General features: G+C 63.1%; 2 protein-coding genes across 2 annotated transcripts; both read right to left on the bottom strand.

The window, feature by feature from the left end:
- Window positions 1–191: 191 nt before the first annotated feature.
- PITPNM1 (phosphatidylinositol transfer protein membrane associated 1) lies at window positions 192–11,613 on the bottom strand. The gene is made up of 24 exons (XM_054635495.2): window positions 11,507–11,613; window positions 10,835–10,942; window positions 9,968–10,182; window positions 9,773–9,894; window positions 7,137–7,361; window positions 6,750–7,064; window positions 6,295–6,390; window positions 6,080–6,187; window positions 5,910–5,971; window positions 5,595–5,839; window positions 4,896–5,085; window positions 4,675–4,782; window positions 4,439–4,581; window positions 4,039–4,217; window positions 3,554–3,724; window positions 3,207–3,356; window positions 2,959–3,107; window positions 2,775–2,885; window positions 2,524–2,640; window positions 2,168–2,316; window positions 1,917–2,066; window positions 1,399–1,582; window positions 1,024–1,152; window positions 192–918 (listed from the first exon to the last, which is right to left on the bottom strand). Exons 2-24 carry the CDS (start codon window positions 10,910–10,912, stop codon window positions 652–654), a joined length of 3,663 nt encoding a protein of 1,220 aa, XP_054491470.2. The 5' UTR covers window positions 10,913–10,942; window positions 11,507–11,613; the 3' UTR covers window positions 192–651.
- A 251-nt stretch (window positions 11,614–11,864) lies between these two features.
- CDK2AP2 (cyclin dependent kinase 2 associated protein 2) lies at window positions 11,865–12,962 on the bottom strand. Its single transcript, XM_054635505.2, has 4 exons — window positions 12,649–12,962; window positions 12,401–12,501; window positions 12,176–12,308; window positions 11,865–12,076 (listed from the first exon to the last, which is right to left on the bottom strand). The coding sequence occupies exons 1-4, from the start codon at window positions 12,737–12,739 to the stop codon at window positions 12,009–12,011; spliced, it is 393 nt and encodes a 130-aa protein (XP_054491480.1). The 5' UTR covers window positions 12,740–12,962; the 3' UTR covers window positions 11,865–12,008.
- Between the last annotated feature and the right edge of the window lie 478 nt (window positions 12,963–13,440).

Raw genomic sequence — 13,440 nt, 5'->3', positions numbered from 1 at the left:
GAGAGGGGGAGGGTATCAGCATCAGCACAGCCCACACACCCCAGGCTCTTTTCCCTGTCCTAAATTGCTTGTAACCCAACTGCTGTGCCCCACAGCCATCTCCATGTGAGACAGGGTGTCCCTGGAGGCTCCCCAGGGCTTTCCCAGTGGGTGGGAACCCTGCAGCCACAGGCACAGAGCAGACTCGTGGGTGATGGCACCTTGTCATAACATCTCTTTATTCAACACCGAAACGAGAAGGTGGGGGGAACAGAGAAACCACTCTGGAACCCCAACCCAGCCCTGCGCAGTGACACCAGACGGAAATAAATAGGTGGGGAGGTGCCACTCGCTCTGGGGCACAGCCACAGCCCCTAGTTCTGCACAGGGATAACGACCCTGGGGTGCAGACCCCACTGGGCACTGCCCAACGGCCCCAAAGGACCAGAGGGGATGGGGGCAGCAGGGAGGACCCAGGGTGGCTGTGCCCTGAGGGGATCACTCTGGTTCTCTGGGGAGCTCTGAGCCTTCTCCCAGCACCCCCTGGTCTCAGGAGACCCAGCACCCTCCTCTCCTTGCGATGGCCTCATGGCCCAGCATTGGCTCTGTCCCCAGGTGCTCCTTGCTGGGAAATCAGGGATGTGGCAGAAGGGGGACATGGCTGTGCCACCCTCACTCCTCACCCTCCAGCTTGAGGCTGATGCTGCGGGGCTTGGTCCGGGAAAAGCCAGGGGGTGCTGAGGGGGGCCCCCCATCCCGCTCTGCCTGGCTGGAGCCCCGGGAGCGCAGGAGCTGGCTCTGCTTCCGCAGGAAGTCGACAGGCGCCGGGCAGCCATAGGTGCCTTTGCCCAGCACAGGTCGTGGGGGGCCCTTGGGGGAGTGAGCCAGGGCTGCGGCTTCCAGCTGGGCCAGGTGGGCAACATAACCCTCAGAGAGGAACTGCAGGACACACAGACAACCTGAGCCAGTGGCCACGGCCGGCTGGTGGGGTCAGCCATCATCCCCTGCGTCCCCAGTCTGTCCCCAGCCCTGCCACCACCATACCTGGCACTGGTTGTGGAACTTCTTGACGGCCCGTCCCACAATGTAGATGTGTGCTGGCGCGAGTCCCAGTGAGCTGTAGACGGAGACATCCTTGGTGGAGCCATAGCCAGCGACTATGGAGATCTCTGCCTGCCCAGAGATAAGAGCATTAGGGCAAGGAACAACCCTTCCCACAGGGACAGCTACCCCTAAGGGCTTGAACACGCTCATGTTAAGAGGGATGGCTGGCAGCTGCCCTGAGAAGCTTCCAGCTCTGCCATGGCAAGGCAGTCCAGCTCCCAGCATCCCCACCAGGACGCAGAGGTGCACAGGACTCAGCACAGCCCCCGCCACCCCAGCACCAGCCCTGTGTCCCAGCAGCACCCCCATGGCCACCTCGGTGCGCAGGCTCTGCAGGAAGGCGGCTTTCTGGCGCAGCGGGTCATGGGTGAGCCCGTCGCAGAAGGACACGGCGCCGTGGGGGAAGTTGTGCTGGGAGAGCCAGGCCACCACGCGGTGCTTCTGCATGTCGGGGCGCCCCGTCACATAGATGATCATGTACCCAGAGTCCTGCCAGTGCCTAGGAGGGGACATAGGTGGCTGCCAGGAGCCTCTGTGGAGACAGTGCTGCTATGGGTAGTTGGGATCTCCCAATACAGCATGTGTGGGTGCTGCCTCCAAAACCTCCCTGCTCCCTGGATTTTATCAAGGACAAGGCCCAGCAGAGCTCTGGGGACCACATCCAAACTTGGATAGGATTATTTTCCACAATAGGGCGCCAGCATAGAGATAATTTGCTGGAGGCAAGGGAGTGGTGGAATACCCTGCCCCTTGTCCCTGCTCTGACACTCCCCGACTGAGTTGTCACACCATGAAAAATGGGGAGACTAACTCCCTGACTGAAGGGCACCTACCTTACAACGTCCACAGCCCCCGCCCGCACTTTGGGGTCACTGCCCATGATGGAGACGCTGGCAGTGAAGGAGCCGTCGATGCTGAACACAACAGACTCAGTGCCACGGGCCACCACGGTCAGGTACGCCTCGGCATAGCTGTGGTCCCCTCTGCAAAGGCAGAGATGGTGGCTCAGCACCAGCTCTCCTGCCAGAGCAGCACGTGTAGCTCTGCCAAAAGGGCTGCAGGAGAAACTGAGGCAACGCCTCACCTGACCACCATGCGCACAGGGTAGATCCCGATGGCCAGAGCCTTGTCTGGAGGGATGGTGAAGGTCACGCGCCCGCTGCCACTCGTCACCTCGGTGCCATAGTACAGCCACTTCCCTGACAGCGGCTGTGTCATGATGTAGATGTCCACCTGAGAGAGGGAAATGGGCTGGGCACAGGCTGGACCCCACATCCTGCTGCATCCCCACACAAGTCCTTACAACCTTCTCCTGACACCCTACACAGGGTCCTGTTAACCACATCCTTCCCCTACTGTGGGTGACACCAGCCCCATGCCCAGTCCTGGACATCCCACCCTGTCTGAGGGGTCCTAGTGACCCACTGAGCCCAGCAATACCTTCTCCCCAGTCAGCGTCACCACGTCCAGGGGTCCGTACATGAAGCGCCCGCTGAGGACCTGCGCTTTGCCCTCACACACAATGACATCGCAGGCACGGTGGTTGGCCGTCACGTTCTGCAGGCACACGGGGTGTTCAGCAGCTCCTAGGGGAGCTCCTGAGGCACCACTGGGACACCACTGGGCAGTGGGATTGTCCCAGAACCCACACACCCCAGGATGCCCCAGGTGGCCTCCCGCTGGCCACATACCCGGATCTTCACTTGGGTGCGCTTACGCTGCCACTTCTCCCGCGGGATGGCGGGGCTGTAGATGGAGCTCTCCTCGCTCTCCGCAGGCTGTGGCCCCTCCTTCTCCATCACCTGCCGGCAGCACGGGACCAGCTCAGCCTCCATCGGCCCCGGCCTGCCACCCACCCCACCGGGCCCGCCGTACCTGGCGCAGGATGAAGGCCACCACGTCAGAGGATTCCCAGTAGCTGGCGTGGAAGAGGTGGGGCAGGGTGATAGTGGGGAAGGCAGTCAGGGCGTCAGGGCAGTACAGAGAGTAGTCAATGCGCTTCGGGCCCCACCAGCGCTCCAGGACTGCAGGGAGAGCTGGAATGAAGCCTTTTCCAGACTTCATCCCCTGTTGGGCAGCCTAACTCGCCCACATGGGATGGGATGGGTGGGGATGACACTTACTCTTGACAACCTCGCTGGTGCTGGCAGGAGTGGGGGGCTCTGCCGGCTCATTGCCCTTCCAGAAGCCCCCAAAGCTACCAGTGGGGGTAGGGGGAGCAGCCACATCCACTTTGGGCAGGAACAGGGCAGAGTGTGTCTGCAGGGCTTCCGCTGAAGAGAGAGCTGGGTGAGCACACCCAGAGCCCCAGGGCACACCCACCACCCCAAAACACCCCTCCAGTAGAGCCCCAGAGCAGTGGGAAGGGCTTGCACATCCCTCTACCCGCACCCAGCCAGGATGTGGGTGCCCTGGGTACCCTGACGTGGCCCCAGGGTGCCTGGCACCAGCCTAGTGTGAACTTGCTCACCCAGCAGGGACGAGGTGCCATCACCCAGGGGGTACTTCTGGTATCGGGGCACGCTGAGCGGGGGCACAGCATGGAAGGCCTTGGCCAGGAGGGGCTCCAGGCGGGAGGCGCAGGGATCGGCAGCGTGGAAGAGGTTGTAGATCTGCTCACAGGCAGGACGCAGCTGGGCCACTGCAGCACAGAGCGGGGTCAGGGGCACCAGGAGCAAAACACCCAGGAGTGATAAAGCAGGACACAGCAAAAGGAAAGGCTGGACAGGGAAATTTGGGGCACTAGAGATAGGCTGAGGCTGGCACAGAGCAGGAACACTCAGCCACCCACCAACACCCACACAGCCAGGGCTGGGCATGCAAGGGCCTCAAACACAAGCAGGGCTCTCTGGGGTGGTCCTGAGGAGCTCAGGCTTGTCAGGTGAGCATGACTCAGGGACTTAAGCCCTGCAGGGAGGGTCAGGGGCTGGCACCGTGGCAGGCAGGGATCCTCACCATCCAGAGCAGGCATGACGGTCTTGCGCAGCGCGAGCACCAGCCCCAGTGGGGAACCGAAGAGGAAGAAGCCGGATACCTTAAATTCGAGGCGGGTGCTGGCACCCTCTGCCCCATCCAGCGCCATGGCACTGCTCCGGGGTGCCTCTGCCTCCAGCGGGGCCTCGCTGGCCTGCAGGCTGGGACAGCAGAGACAGGGGCCATGGGGAGGGATGGCAACATCGCATTCCCACCATCCTGAGGGCAAAGCTATGCCTGGCACTGTTATCCCAGAGGAGCTCCAGCAAGATCCCCCCAGGGCAGGTAACCTCCATGAAATGCTCCTTCCCAGCCTGGAGCAGAGGGGAATTGCACCCTTTCCATAAAGCACAGTATAGCAAACCATCCCCCCTGGGCTCACCTACTCATGGAGCTGTGCTGCTGGCTGTCCCCCTGTGCCCCTGGGGCTTCAGGGTTGGCCTGGCCCAATACTGGCACTCCCTCTGTCCCATCAGCCAGCGGGTCCGGGCCGCCGCACTGCTCCGGGGAGATGGGCTCTGTGCTCTGCAGGGAGAGGCAGCAAACACCCAGATCCCATGTAGCCTCCAGTGCACCCCCAAACCCTCCCCAGGGGGTGCTGGAATGCATGGCACTCACCAGACTGCCACGGCGGCTGCTGCTCCGGCTGCCCCCTGAGCCCACCCGGCTCTGGCACAGGGCATCAAATCCCAGGATGCCGCCCACACAGTCCCCCAGCAGCACCACCTGCGGAGACCACAGATCCACGAGGAGGGTGAAACCCCCAAACCTTTCCTGCAGGGTCACAGCTGGACCCCAGAGCCAAGAACACTCAGCCAGACCCCCAAATTCCACCTCACCTGGCCACAGAAGCCAGTGCCCTCTCCAGAGTGTAGGAAGGCTGTGTAGGCCTGGTTGGCACGGGTGATGACAGTGCCCACGGCCTGCTGGTAGGTGCCTGAGGAGGTGGCCAGTAGTGGGAGCGCTGCCAGTGGGATGTGGTCCTGGCTGCTGGACAGGCTGTCCCTGTCATGGCTGTAAGGGCTGAGCCTGAGGGGACACAGCGAAGGATGAACGTGACAGTTCTGATGTCCTCATCCCACTGCAGGGTACTGGTTCATCCCAGATGTCACACCAGGAGTAATCCCCATCCCATTCCCTCCCACCACAAGACACTTGCTCATCCAGGATGCTGTATCCGGAGTTACCCCATCCCATCCAATTCCAAGCCATTCCATGCTGCCTTGATGTCCCCATCTCTCTGCACAATGCTTGCTCAACCCAGGATGCTGCACGAGGAGTTATCCCCATCCTATCCCATCCCATCCTGCCCCACTGTCCTAATCCCAGACCAAAACACCTGCATGCCCTGGGATACCACACCAGGAATTATATGTATCCCATCCCATCTCATCACACAACACTTGCTTGCCCCAAGACACTGCACCAGGAGTTAACCCCCATCCCCTCCCCAGTCCTTAATGTCCCACCAGAAGTGAAGTCCCCTCTCCAAGGATACCAGCTCCCCAGTCCCCCGCTTTCCCAGTGGGAATCCGTACTTGGAGACAAGGGTGTAGGCTGCAGCACAGATGGGCGGGCAGGGCACCAGGCGCAGGGCCACATGTCCCAGTGCCTCGGGAAAGTGTACACGGGTGACAGCATCAAAGGTGGCTGCCAGTGTCTGCACATCCGCCTGCTTGGAGCCCGGCTCGCCCGCTCCCTGATCCAGGATGTTCCCACTGTGGAGGATGAGGAAGAGCGCGTGGATCCGGCACATCTGCTCCGTGCTCTCTGCCGTGCCTCCCTGCAGGAAGGAGAGCAGTCAAGTCGGGGGATGCGGCAGGAGGGCAGGGCCCGAGGGAGGGGACACGCACCTCAGGGAAGCCGGATGTTCCCAATCCTTCAGCATCCCCCTTGGTGGCGCTGGCTCCATCCCCTGTAAGCACACAGCCTGGGTGAGGCAGCTAGGGTCTCCAGGTGGGAATCAGGCCCCTCCCAGGAGATCCACCCCAGGATTTGGGGCCAGAGCACTCTCAAAGCTCACCCAGTGCCTCATCCAGCTCTGCTGGCCGCTCAAGGGTGTCCAAGAAGTCGTTGGAGCTCCACTTGGTCATCTCCTTGGCGAAGACCTCATCACTGTCAGACAGATCCTCTGCAGAGGCAGGAGGGAAGCGTGGGTGGGGGGACACCCCTGTGCCTGTATTCCCATCCTCAGATGCCCTTGCCCCCACCCAGCCTGTTCCAAGATGGTGCCAGTACCGTGGGCATCGAAAAATTCCTCTTCGGAGCTGTTCTCTGAGTCCCGGGCAATGTTCTGCATCCGCCACTCTGACAGGCTCTGAGGAGACACGCCCCCTGCCACCCATGGCGAGTCAGCACTCACAGCCCCCTGCTGTGAGAGAGACCCCCACTCCTGCCCCACAGCTCCCCCTTGCTCATGGACCCAGACACCCAGGGAGATCTGGGGCCATCCCTGTGTCCCCCAGAGTCCCTCCATGAGAGATCTGTGACCATCTCTGGGTCACCCAGAGTCCCTCCAGGAGATCCAGAACTGTTCCTGGGTCATCCAGGGCCCCTTCAAGAAACCTGGGACCAGACCTGGGAAATCCAGAACCCCAGCCCAGGAGACCCAAGCCAGGCAAACCAGTCCCCTGACACATCTCCTGTGGAGAACCGCAGCATCCAGGGCAAAACCACCCCGGATCTGGTCTCACCTCCATGCTGGGAAGAGTAGGAAGACCGGGAAGAGGTGGACCACTGCTTGGCAAAGGTATCATCCGAGGGGGTATCGGTCCCTGCCTGCAGCTCAGCCTCCTCCTGACTGCCAGCACCATCTGGCTCCGGCTGCCCCTCGGGGCTGACCCCAGCCGCGGGTGGCTCCTCGCCCTCGCCACACTTGGCCATCTTCTGTGCCAGCATGCGCGCCGTCTCCTCCTCCAGCTGCCGGATGTCCTCCATCGTCAGGTCCGTCCACTCATCCTGCCAGCACCAGGCTTGGCGGTGGGCGCGCAGCATCACCTTCCTCAGGCCTGAGGGGAGAGTCCAGTGTGATCCCACGGCTGCTCAAAGGACCCTCCAGCAACCCCCGGGTCTGAACTCACCCACGTCATGGATGAACTGCTCGATCTTGGACTGCATCCCCCAGTATCGGAACTCCACCTTGCAGAGCTTGTAGGCGCACATGAGGGGCCCGCTGGCTGCTGCTGCCTCCAGCCAGTCATCCCCCAGCGGCCCCCGGCCCGTCTTGGATGAGTGGTAGAGTTTGGGATCCTCCTCAGGTTTGTATTCCCCGGGGGAGATGGGATCACGCACAATGTCAATGGTGTCTGTGGGGGGAACGGCGCTTGTCACCCCGCAGCACTTGGCAAGGGGGCATAGGTAGGAAAATAAGGAAAAAGGGACAAAATTAAGGTCAAATTATTCCCATGAGACATGCACCCAACACAGCTGGCAGCAAACACTCTCTGTCTGAGAATTCTAAAATCTTGGAGTTCTGGAATCATAGAAACCTGGAATAGCTTTGGTTGGAAGGGACCTTAGAGTTCATCTCATTCCACCCCTTGCCATGGACAGGGACACCTTCCACTATCCCAGGCTGCTGCAAGCCCCATCCAACCTGGCCTTGGACACTTCCAGGGATGGAGCACCCACAGTTTTTCTGGGCACCATGTGTCAGGGCCTCACCACTCTCAAAGGCAAGAATTTCCTAATAGAACATATAAAATCCCATGGCTGGAACATCACAGACACCCTTAGTGCAGCCAAAGACATCTCTGTCCCCATGTGGGACCCCAATCCAGCACCTCAGGGAGCAGCACAGGGAGGGAGGGTCTGGGAGCTGGGGAGAGCTGGGGCTGACACACATACGTGCATTAGCTGGCAGATCTGGCAGCTGCAGAGTGATCCCAGCCACCCTGGGGGACATGGGGGATGAGGACGGGGACAGCACATGGGGCAGCTTGGCACAGTTCCTGGCTCCTCCCCAAAAAAGTCCAAGGGTCCCCCATAAACAAGGCACAGCAAAACCACCATGTGACACAGGAGCCTCCAGAGAGCCAGAGGGCAGGGGGAAAGAGAAATGAGCCCCATCTCCTGACAAAGATGACCTTTCCCAATGAGGATGAGCTTCCCCCAAATGAGGATGACCTCCCAAGACCAGAGAAAGGCTCCTGAAGGACACCCAGGAAAACACGATCCAACAGCCGTTTGGGCTCGATCCAGCACAAAATCTGCTAGAATTTGGCATTTCCAGCCCTGTCTCCAGATCATGGTCTGGGGGATCCCACGGCACCCCAGTGGCTCCCAGTACCATCCTGCAGCACTGTCCCCACTTCTAGGATGTGCCAAACCAATTTATTTGCCCTCCTTGATGCCCCCAAGGTGCTGTCAGCCTCTCTTCCTCCAGCTTGGACTGAAAAAAGGGGTAAAAAGAAAACTAGAGATGCCCTGAATCCACAAAAATGATGCAATGCACAGCATGATGCCAAGCATCTTGGATAACAGCAGCAAAGAGCTGGGATAGGACCTGCTGTCCCCAAGCAGCTCCTGGCAGTGTCATTCCCATCACAATCCAACTCCCTCTGCTTTTGCCACTGGGAGAAAGCTGCCAAGGAAGCAGTTATCCCTGCGGATCACTCAGACCATGTTTTTCCATTGCCCTTTGAAACGTGAGAGGGGTTTAAATCTGTCAGCGCTACAAGACACCAGGGCAGAGAAATCCCAGTGGGATCCACACTGGGGCTGGTCCCACTTCAACCCTCCTCCCTGTGGAAGGCAGCAGCCACTGGAGATGCTGAGTGCCCTGTGGAATGTCCACTGGACGGGCACAGAGAGTGGAAAACCAGGCAGTGGGCACGGGGCCATGCCCTGATGCCGTTTGCTTGGCCCTGGTGGCTTCCTGAGGGCAGTAGGGGCAGAATTCCTGCCCCCAGGTCCCAGCCATCGGTATCCCGGCCGGACATCCCCAGTGCCGCAAGAGCCAGGGAGAGAAATAGGTCAGATGAATCATTTCCTCCGAGTGCCTATTTTGGGCCTCCATTTTAAGAGGCAGCACGTCACACTCCACACTCTGGCGCCTGAACTGACCATGTCCAACACCACTGAGAATGGGAACTCTGTGCAGAGGGAAGAATCCCACCCCGAGCTCCCCGTTCTGCCCACCAGTCCCAGCACAAAGAAGCCAGACGGCAAACTGGAGCAAAGCCCTGGGGAGAGGGGAAGCAGGACAAGAAGTAGGAAAATGGGGACATGCTTTTCCAGCTCTCCCTGCTCCAGCTGATCCAAAATATCCCACAGGACCCAGGTGTGGAGTCTCATGTACACTTTCTCAGGAGAGACTGAGAAAGCAAATGCATGCAAGAACAAGGCTGGGACACGGAAGGAGAGGGGAGTAGGTTGGCACTGGAAAGGAGAAGCTGCAAACAGAAATAGAGGCAAGGGAAGAGGCAGAGGACAAAACTGTCCCTGAAAATATCTTTAATGTGGAACTTAATTCAGCAGCGCTGAGAGGGAGCGGGCAGGGAGCTCGGAGCAGGGAGCCTGGGGCAGGGAGCTCAGGATCCAGGGAGCTCTTCCCTTCCAGCATCCGTGAAACATGAGGACTGGCAAGAAGAGGGCAGTTGAGCCCCTAAGGTCCCCATTATAAGGTCCCATTCCCACACACCCATCCCAGAAGCATTATGTGGGAATCCCAGCAGCCACAGTGCCCTGTCCAGCTCCCCAAGCCAGCCATACCCACCCAAAATCCTCTGCCTCTTCTCCGCAGCGCTCAGGTTGAAGATGTTGGTCTGCTGCCCCGCATCTGGGCGGTAGTATGTCTCAATTTCAATGGAAAACTTCTCCACGAAGGGACACGTGTACCTGGAGGGGCACAGGACTGAGCCCATGGGCACGGCCAGTCCTGCAGCCCACCCCGCCGCCTCCCAGCTCCCACCTGGTGCGTGTGTAGGGATAAGCATTCCAGGACTCCTCCTCCACCTGGAGCGCGGCTTTGGGGAGCAGCGCCCGGAACCAGCTGGGGATGTGGGAGCCAACGTGGTAGATCTTGTGGGTGTACTGCCCGCTGCCCCCAGGGCCATCGCTGTAGGGCCGGTTGGCCAGGATCTCCACGCCGCTGCCCTCGCCACTCGACTCCTCCCGGCTCTTCTTCTGCACAGAGACGATGGCTCAGTGCGGCCCCTCCAAGCCCCGAGACCCCACCCCCACGGGCGCCCAGGGTCCGTGTACACTCCTGCCCCATGTGTCGGCATCCACCGGCCCCACACCTGCCCACAGCACCCCCTGCTTGGCTCGGTGGTCCCAAACCCACCCGAAGCCTCAGTGAAACCCGTGCAACCTGCAAGGGTGATCCCTTGGGATCAGCCTCAGCTCCCCGCCATGCCCCTCCAGGCTCAGCCCGACAGCTCCCCATACTCTGCCCCACAGCCCCCTTACACCCTCCAGCACCCCATGCTCAGCCTCATAGTCCCCTGTGCACCCTCAGGCTCAGCCCCTACATCCCTCATGCAGCCCTCTACACCCACAGCCCTCAACACCCCTCAGGCTACACTCTCCAGCCTCTCCCAGCCTCCTGCACCCCCTCAGTCACAGTGCCCAGATCCCTGCACCCCTCCAGCTCCCCATGCCCAGCCCCACAGCTCTGTGCACCCCCTCAGGCTCGGCCCTAGGTCCCCACACCCCTCAGGCTCAGCCCCACAAGACCCGTGTAACCCCCGGGCTCACCCCCCAACCCCTGCATCCCCAGCTCCCCCGCTCAGCCTGCAGCTCCCCCAAGCCCTCAGGCTCAGCCCCGCATTCCCACCTGGATCATGTACAGCTGGGCCACCTGGTACTCCTCCAGGCTCATGGGCAGCAGGATGTGGTACTCCTTGATCAGCATGGCGGCGGCGGGGCACAGCGGGGGCACCTCCTGAGGGGGTTTCCGTTACACCGGACCGGGCCGGCTCCTGGACAGCTCGGGCCGGTTCGGCACCCCTTCAGAACCGCTCGGGCACGCTCAGCTCAGCCCGGTACGGGGTTCGGCCCGTCTCGGAGCCGCTCCGTCCCCGGGTTCGGCTGAGTCGGTATCGCTCGGCTCCGGGTTCGGTTCAGTCCGGTATCGCTCGGCTGCGCTCGGTCCCGGGTTCGACCCGGCTCGGCACCACGCTCGGCTGAGTTCGGTACCGCCCGGCACCGCTCGGCCCCAGGTTCGGCCCGGCTCGGAAAAGCCCGGCCTCGGGTTCGGCGGAGTCTGGTACCGCTCGGCTCCCGGTTCGGTTCAGTCTGGTACCGCTCGGCCACCCTCGGCCCCGGGTTCGGCCCGGCTCAGTCCCACGTTCGGCTCAGTCCGGTACCGCTCGGCCCCTCTCGGCCCCGGGTTCGGCCCGGCTCGGCCCCACTGGTCTCGGCTCCGTTGCCATGGCAACGCGGCCCCCTCCACTCCCCCCCGCCCGCCCGCCCGCCCGGTCCCCGCCGCCCCCCGGCCCCACCAAACCTGCGCCGCTCCGCACCGGCCCCTTGGATCGTGACATCACAGCCCGTTCCCACGGCGACAGCCGTGACGTAGGGAGGTGAGGGGGGGGCCCGTGACGTCAGAGAGCGGAAGGCAGCGAGCGCCACTCACGGGCGCTCCGCGTGTACCGGCACCACCGCCCCCGGAAAAACCCATGTTTTATTTCAAAAGCCACTCTTTTAAGTGATCAACGAGTGGTCCGATCACTCCTGCACTCTCAGCTCCGGGACACCCACCCAGCGCGTCTCCAAACACCCACCCAGCGCGACTCCCCCACCTCTACCCCGCGTCCCACCATCCCCATCGGGACCCACCCTCGCGGGGACACACCGAGGCCAAGTCCCAACATTGTCCTTTATTTATAAAAACACGCATTTATAAAGAGCGGAGAGCGCGGGGAGGAGGGGCTCGGGCAGCACGGCGGCCCCCCCGCCCCCGCCGCCACCACCGGGAGGTCCCGGGGGCTCCCGGGTGGCAGCTGCCGTTACGTGCGGGCGTTTCGCTCTGTCTCTGCCAGGCACTCCCTGACTAGCGCCCGGGCGTGGATGATCCCTGCGGGGAGAAGCACAGGGACACCTCGTATCACCCTCCAGTGGCTCCCCACGGGGCTGAGGAGCCTCGGGGGCGCCCGGTTCCCCACCCTGCCCCTACCCCGCTTCAGCCGCTCCATGGCGCTCTTGCTGCCGGCGTAGGTGGGCCGGATCTCCTTCCCCATCTCTTCGATGACCGAGAGCAGGTCCGTGTAGGTGCTCTGCGAGCCCTGCGCCCCGGGGGGCTTCATGGCCTGCGGGAACAGGGGGACAAGCAGGGACGGAGGGGCTGGGGGCCGCCCCCGCCGCCGCGCCCGGCCCCGGCGGCCCCGGCGCCGCGCCTCACCTGCACGTAGCCCATGGACGGCGGCCCGAAGTCATTGAAGAGCGGCCGGAAAGGGGCGGCGGCGCCAGGGACGGAACCGGAGGGCGACGGGACACTCGTGGCTGCGAGAAACTGAGGGTCACGGCCGCACTCCCTCTTCCTCGGTACCACCCTCATCCGGTACCATCCCTTCCCAGGGTACTCCCCCTCCATCCCCTCTCCGCTCCCGGTGCCCCCCGTCCCCCACGGTTACCGCGGCGTTCTCTCACCGGCGGACGGTGCCCCGGGCCCCGGCGGGGCGGGGCTGGCGCTGGCGGCTCCGGGGGTAGCGGGGGCGGGAGCGATGGGCTTGTAGGACATCCCCGACTGCCGCCCGCCGCTCCCGGATCCCTGGAGCCCCGCGGCGGGGGTCGGCGTGCGGCCCCCGCGCTCGCCCCGCCGGTTGTATCGCCGGTGCCCGCCTCTCTTCAGCTCAGCTCGGCCCCGCTCGGCCCGGCGGGAAGCCGGGAACCGGAGCGGAGCGCGGCGGCCCCGGTTCCCGGTAGCGCTGCGCGGCCCCGGCCTGACCCGGGTCTCTCCCCCCCTCCGCCGCCGCCGCCGGCGCTCGCGGTGATGACGCAGGCGCGTCACGAGCGCGACGTCATCACGCCGCCGCGCGCCCGCCGGCCGGTCACCGTGGAGACACGCGGCGTCGGCCCCGCCCCCTCGGTGCCTATCCGACCACGTGACTCATGTGCAGGCCACGCCCCCTCGCTCGGCGGGGGCCTCTCTCGGTGTCACGTGAGCGACGGGCGCCGCCGCCTCGGGGGCGCGGGGGGGCACCGGGAGCGGCACCGCCACGCTCCCCCCGCCGCCGAGGGCCCCCGTGTCACCCCACAGCCCCGAGCCGCACCGGTCAGGGCGTTCCGACTCTCCGCGGGAGTGAACCCGGGCCCGGACTTTGGGGAACCCGCCCCACCCGCCGGCCGTGCATTCCCCGGAGCCCTGTGCCCGCGGTCCCGGCTCCCTAGGGGGCTCCCGTGAGACACAGTGGGAGTCCAGGGTTTTGGGGGATACCAGTG

The sequence above is a fragment of the Agelaius phoeniceus genome, chromosome 6 (assembly GCF_051311805.1).
Source record: "Agelaius phoeniceus isolate bAgePho1 chromosome 6, bAgePho1.hap1, whole genome shotgun sequence".
Classification (NCBI taxonomy): domain Eukaryota; kingdom Metazoa; phylum Chordata; class Aves; order Passeriformes; family Icteridae; genus Agelaius; species Agelaius phoeniceus.
The sequence above is the reverse complement of the archived record's forward strand: the minus strand, read 5'-3'. Positions and strand labels throughout refer to the sequence as shown.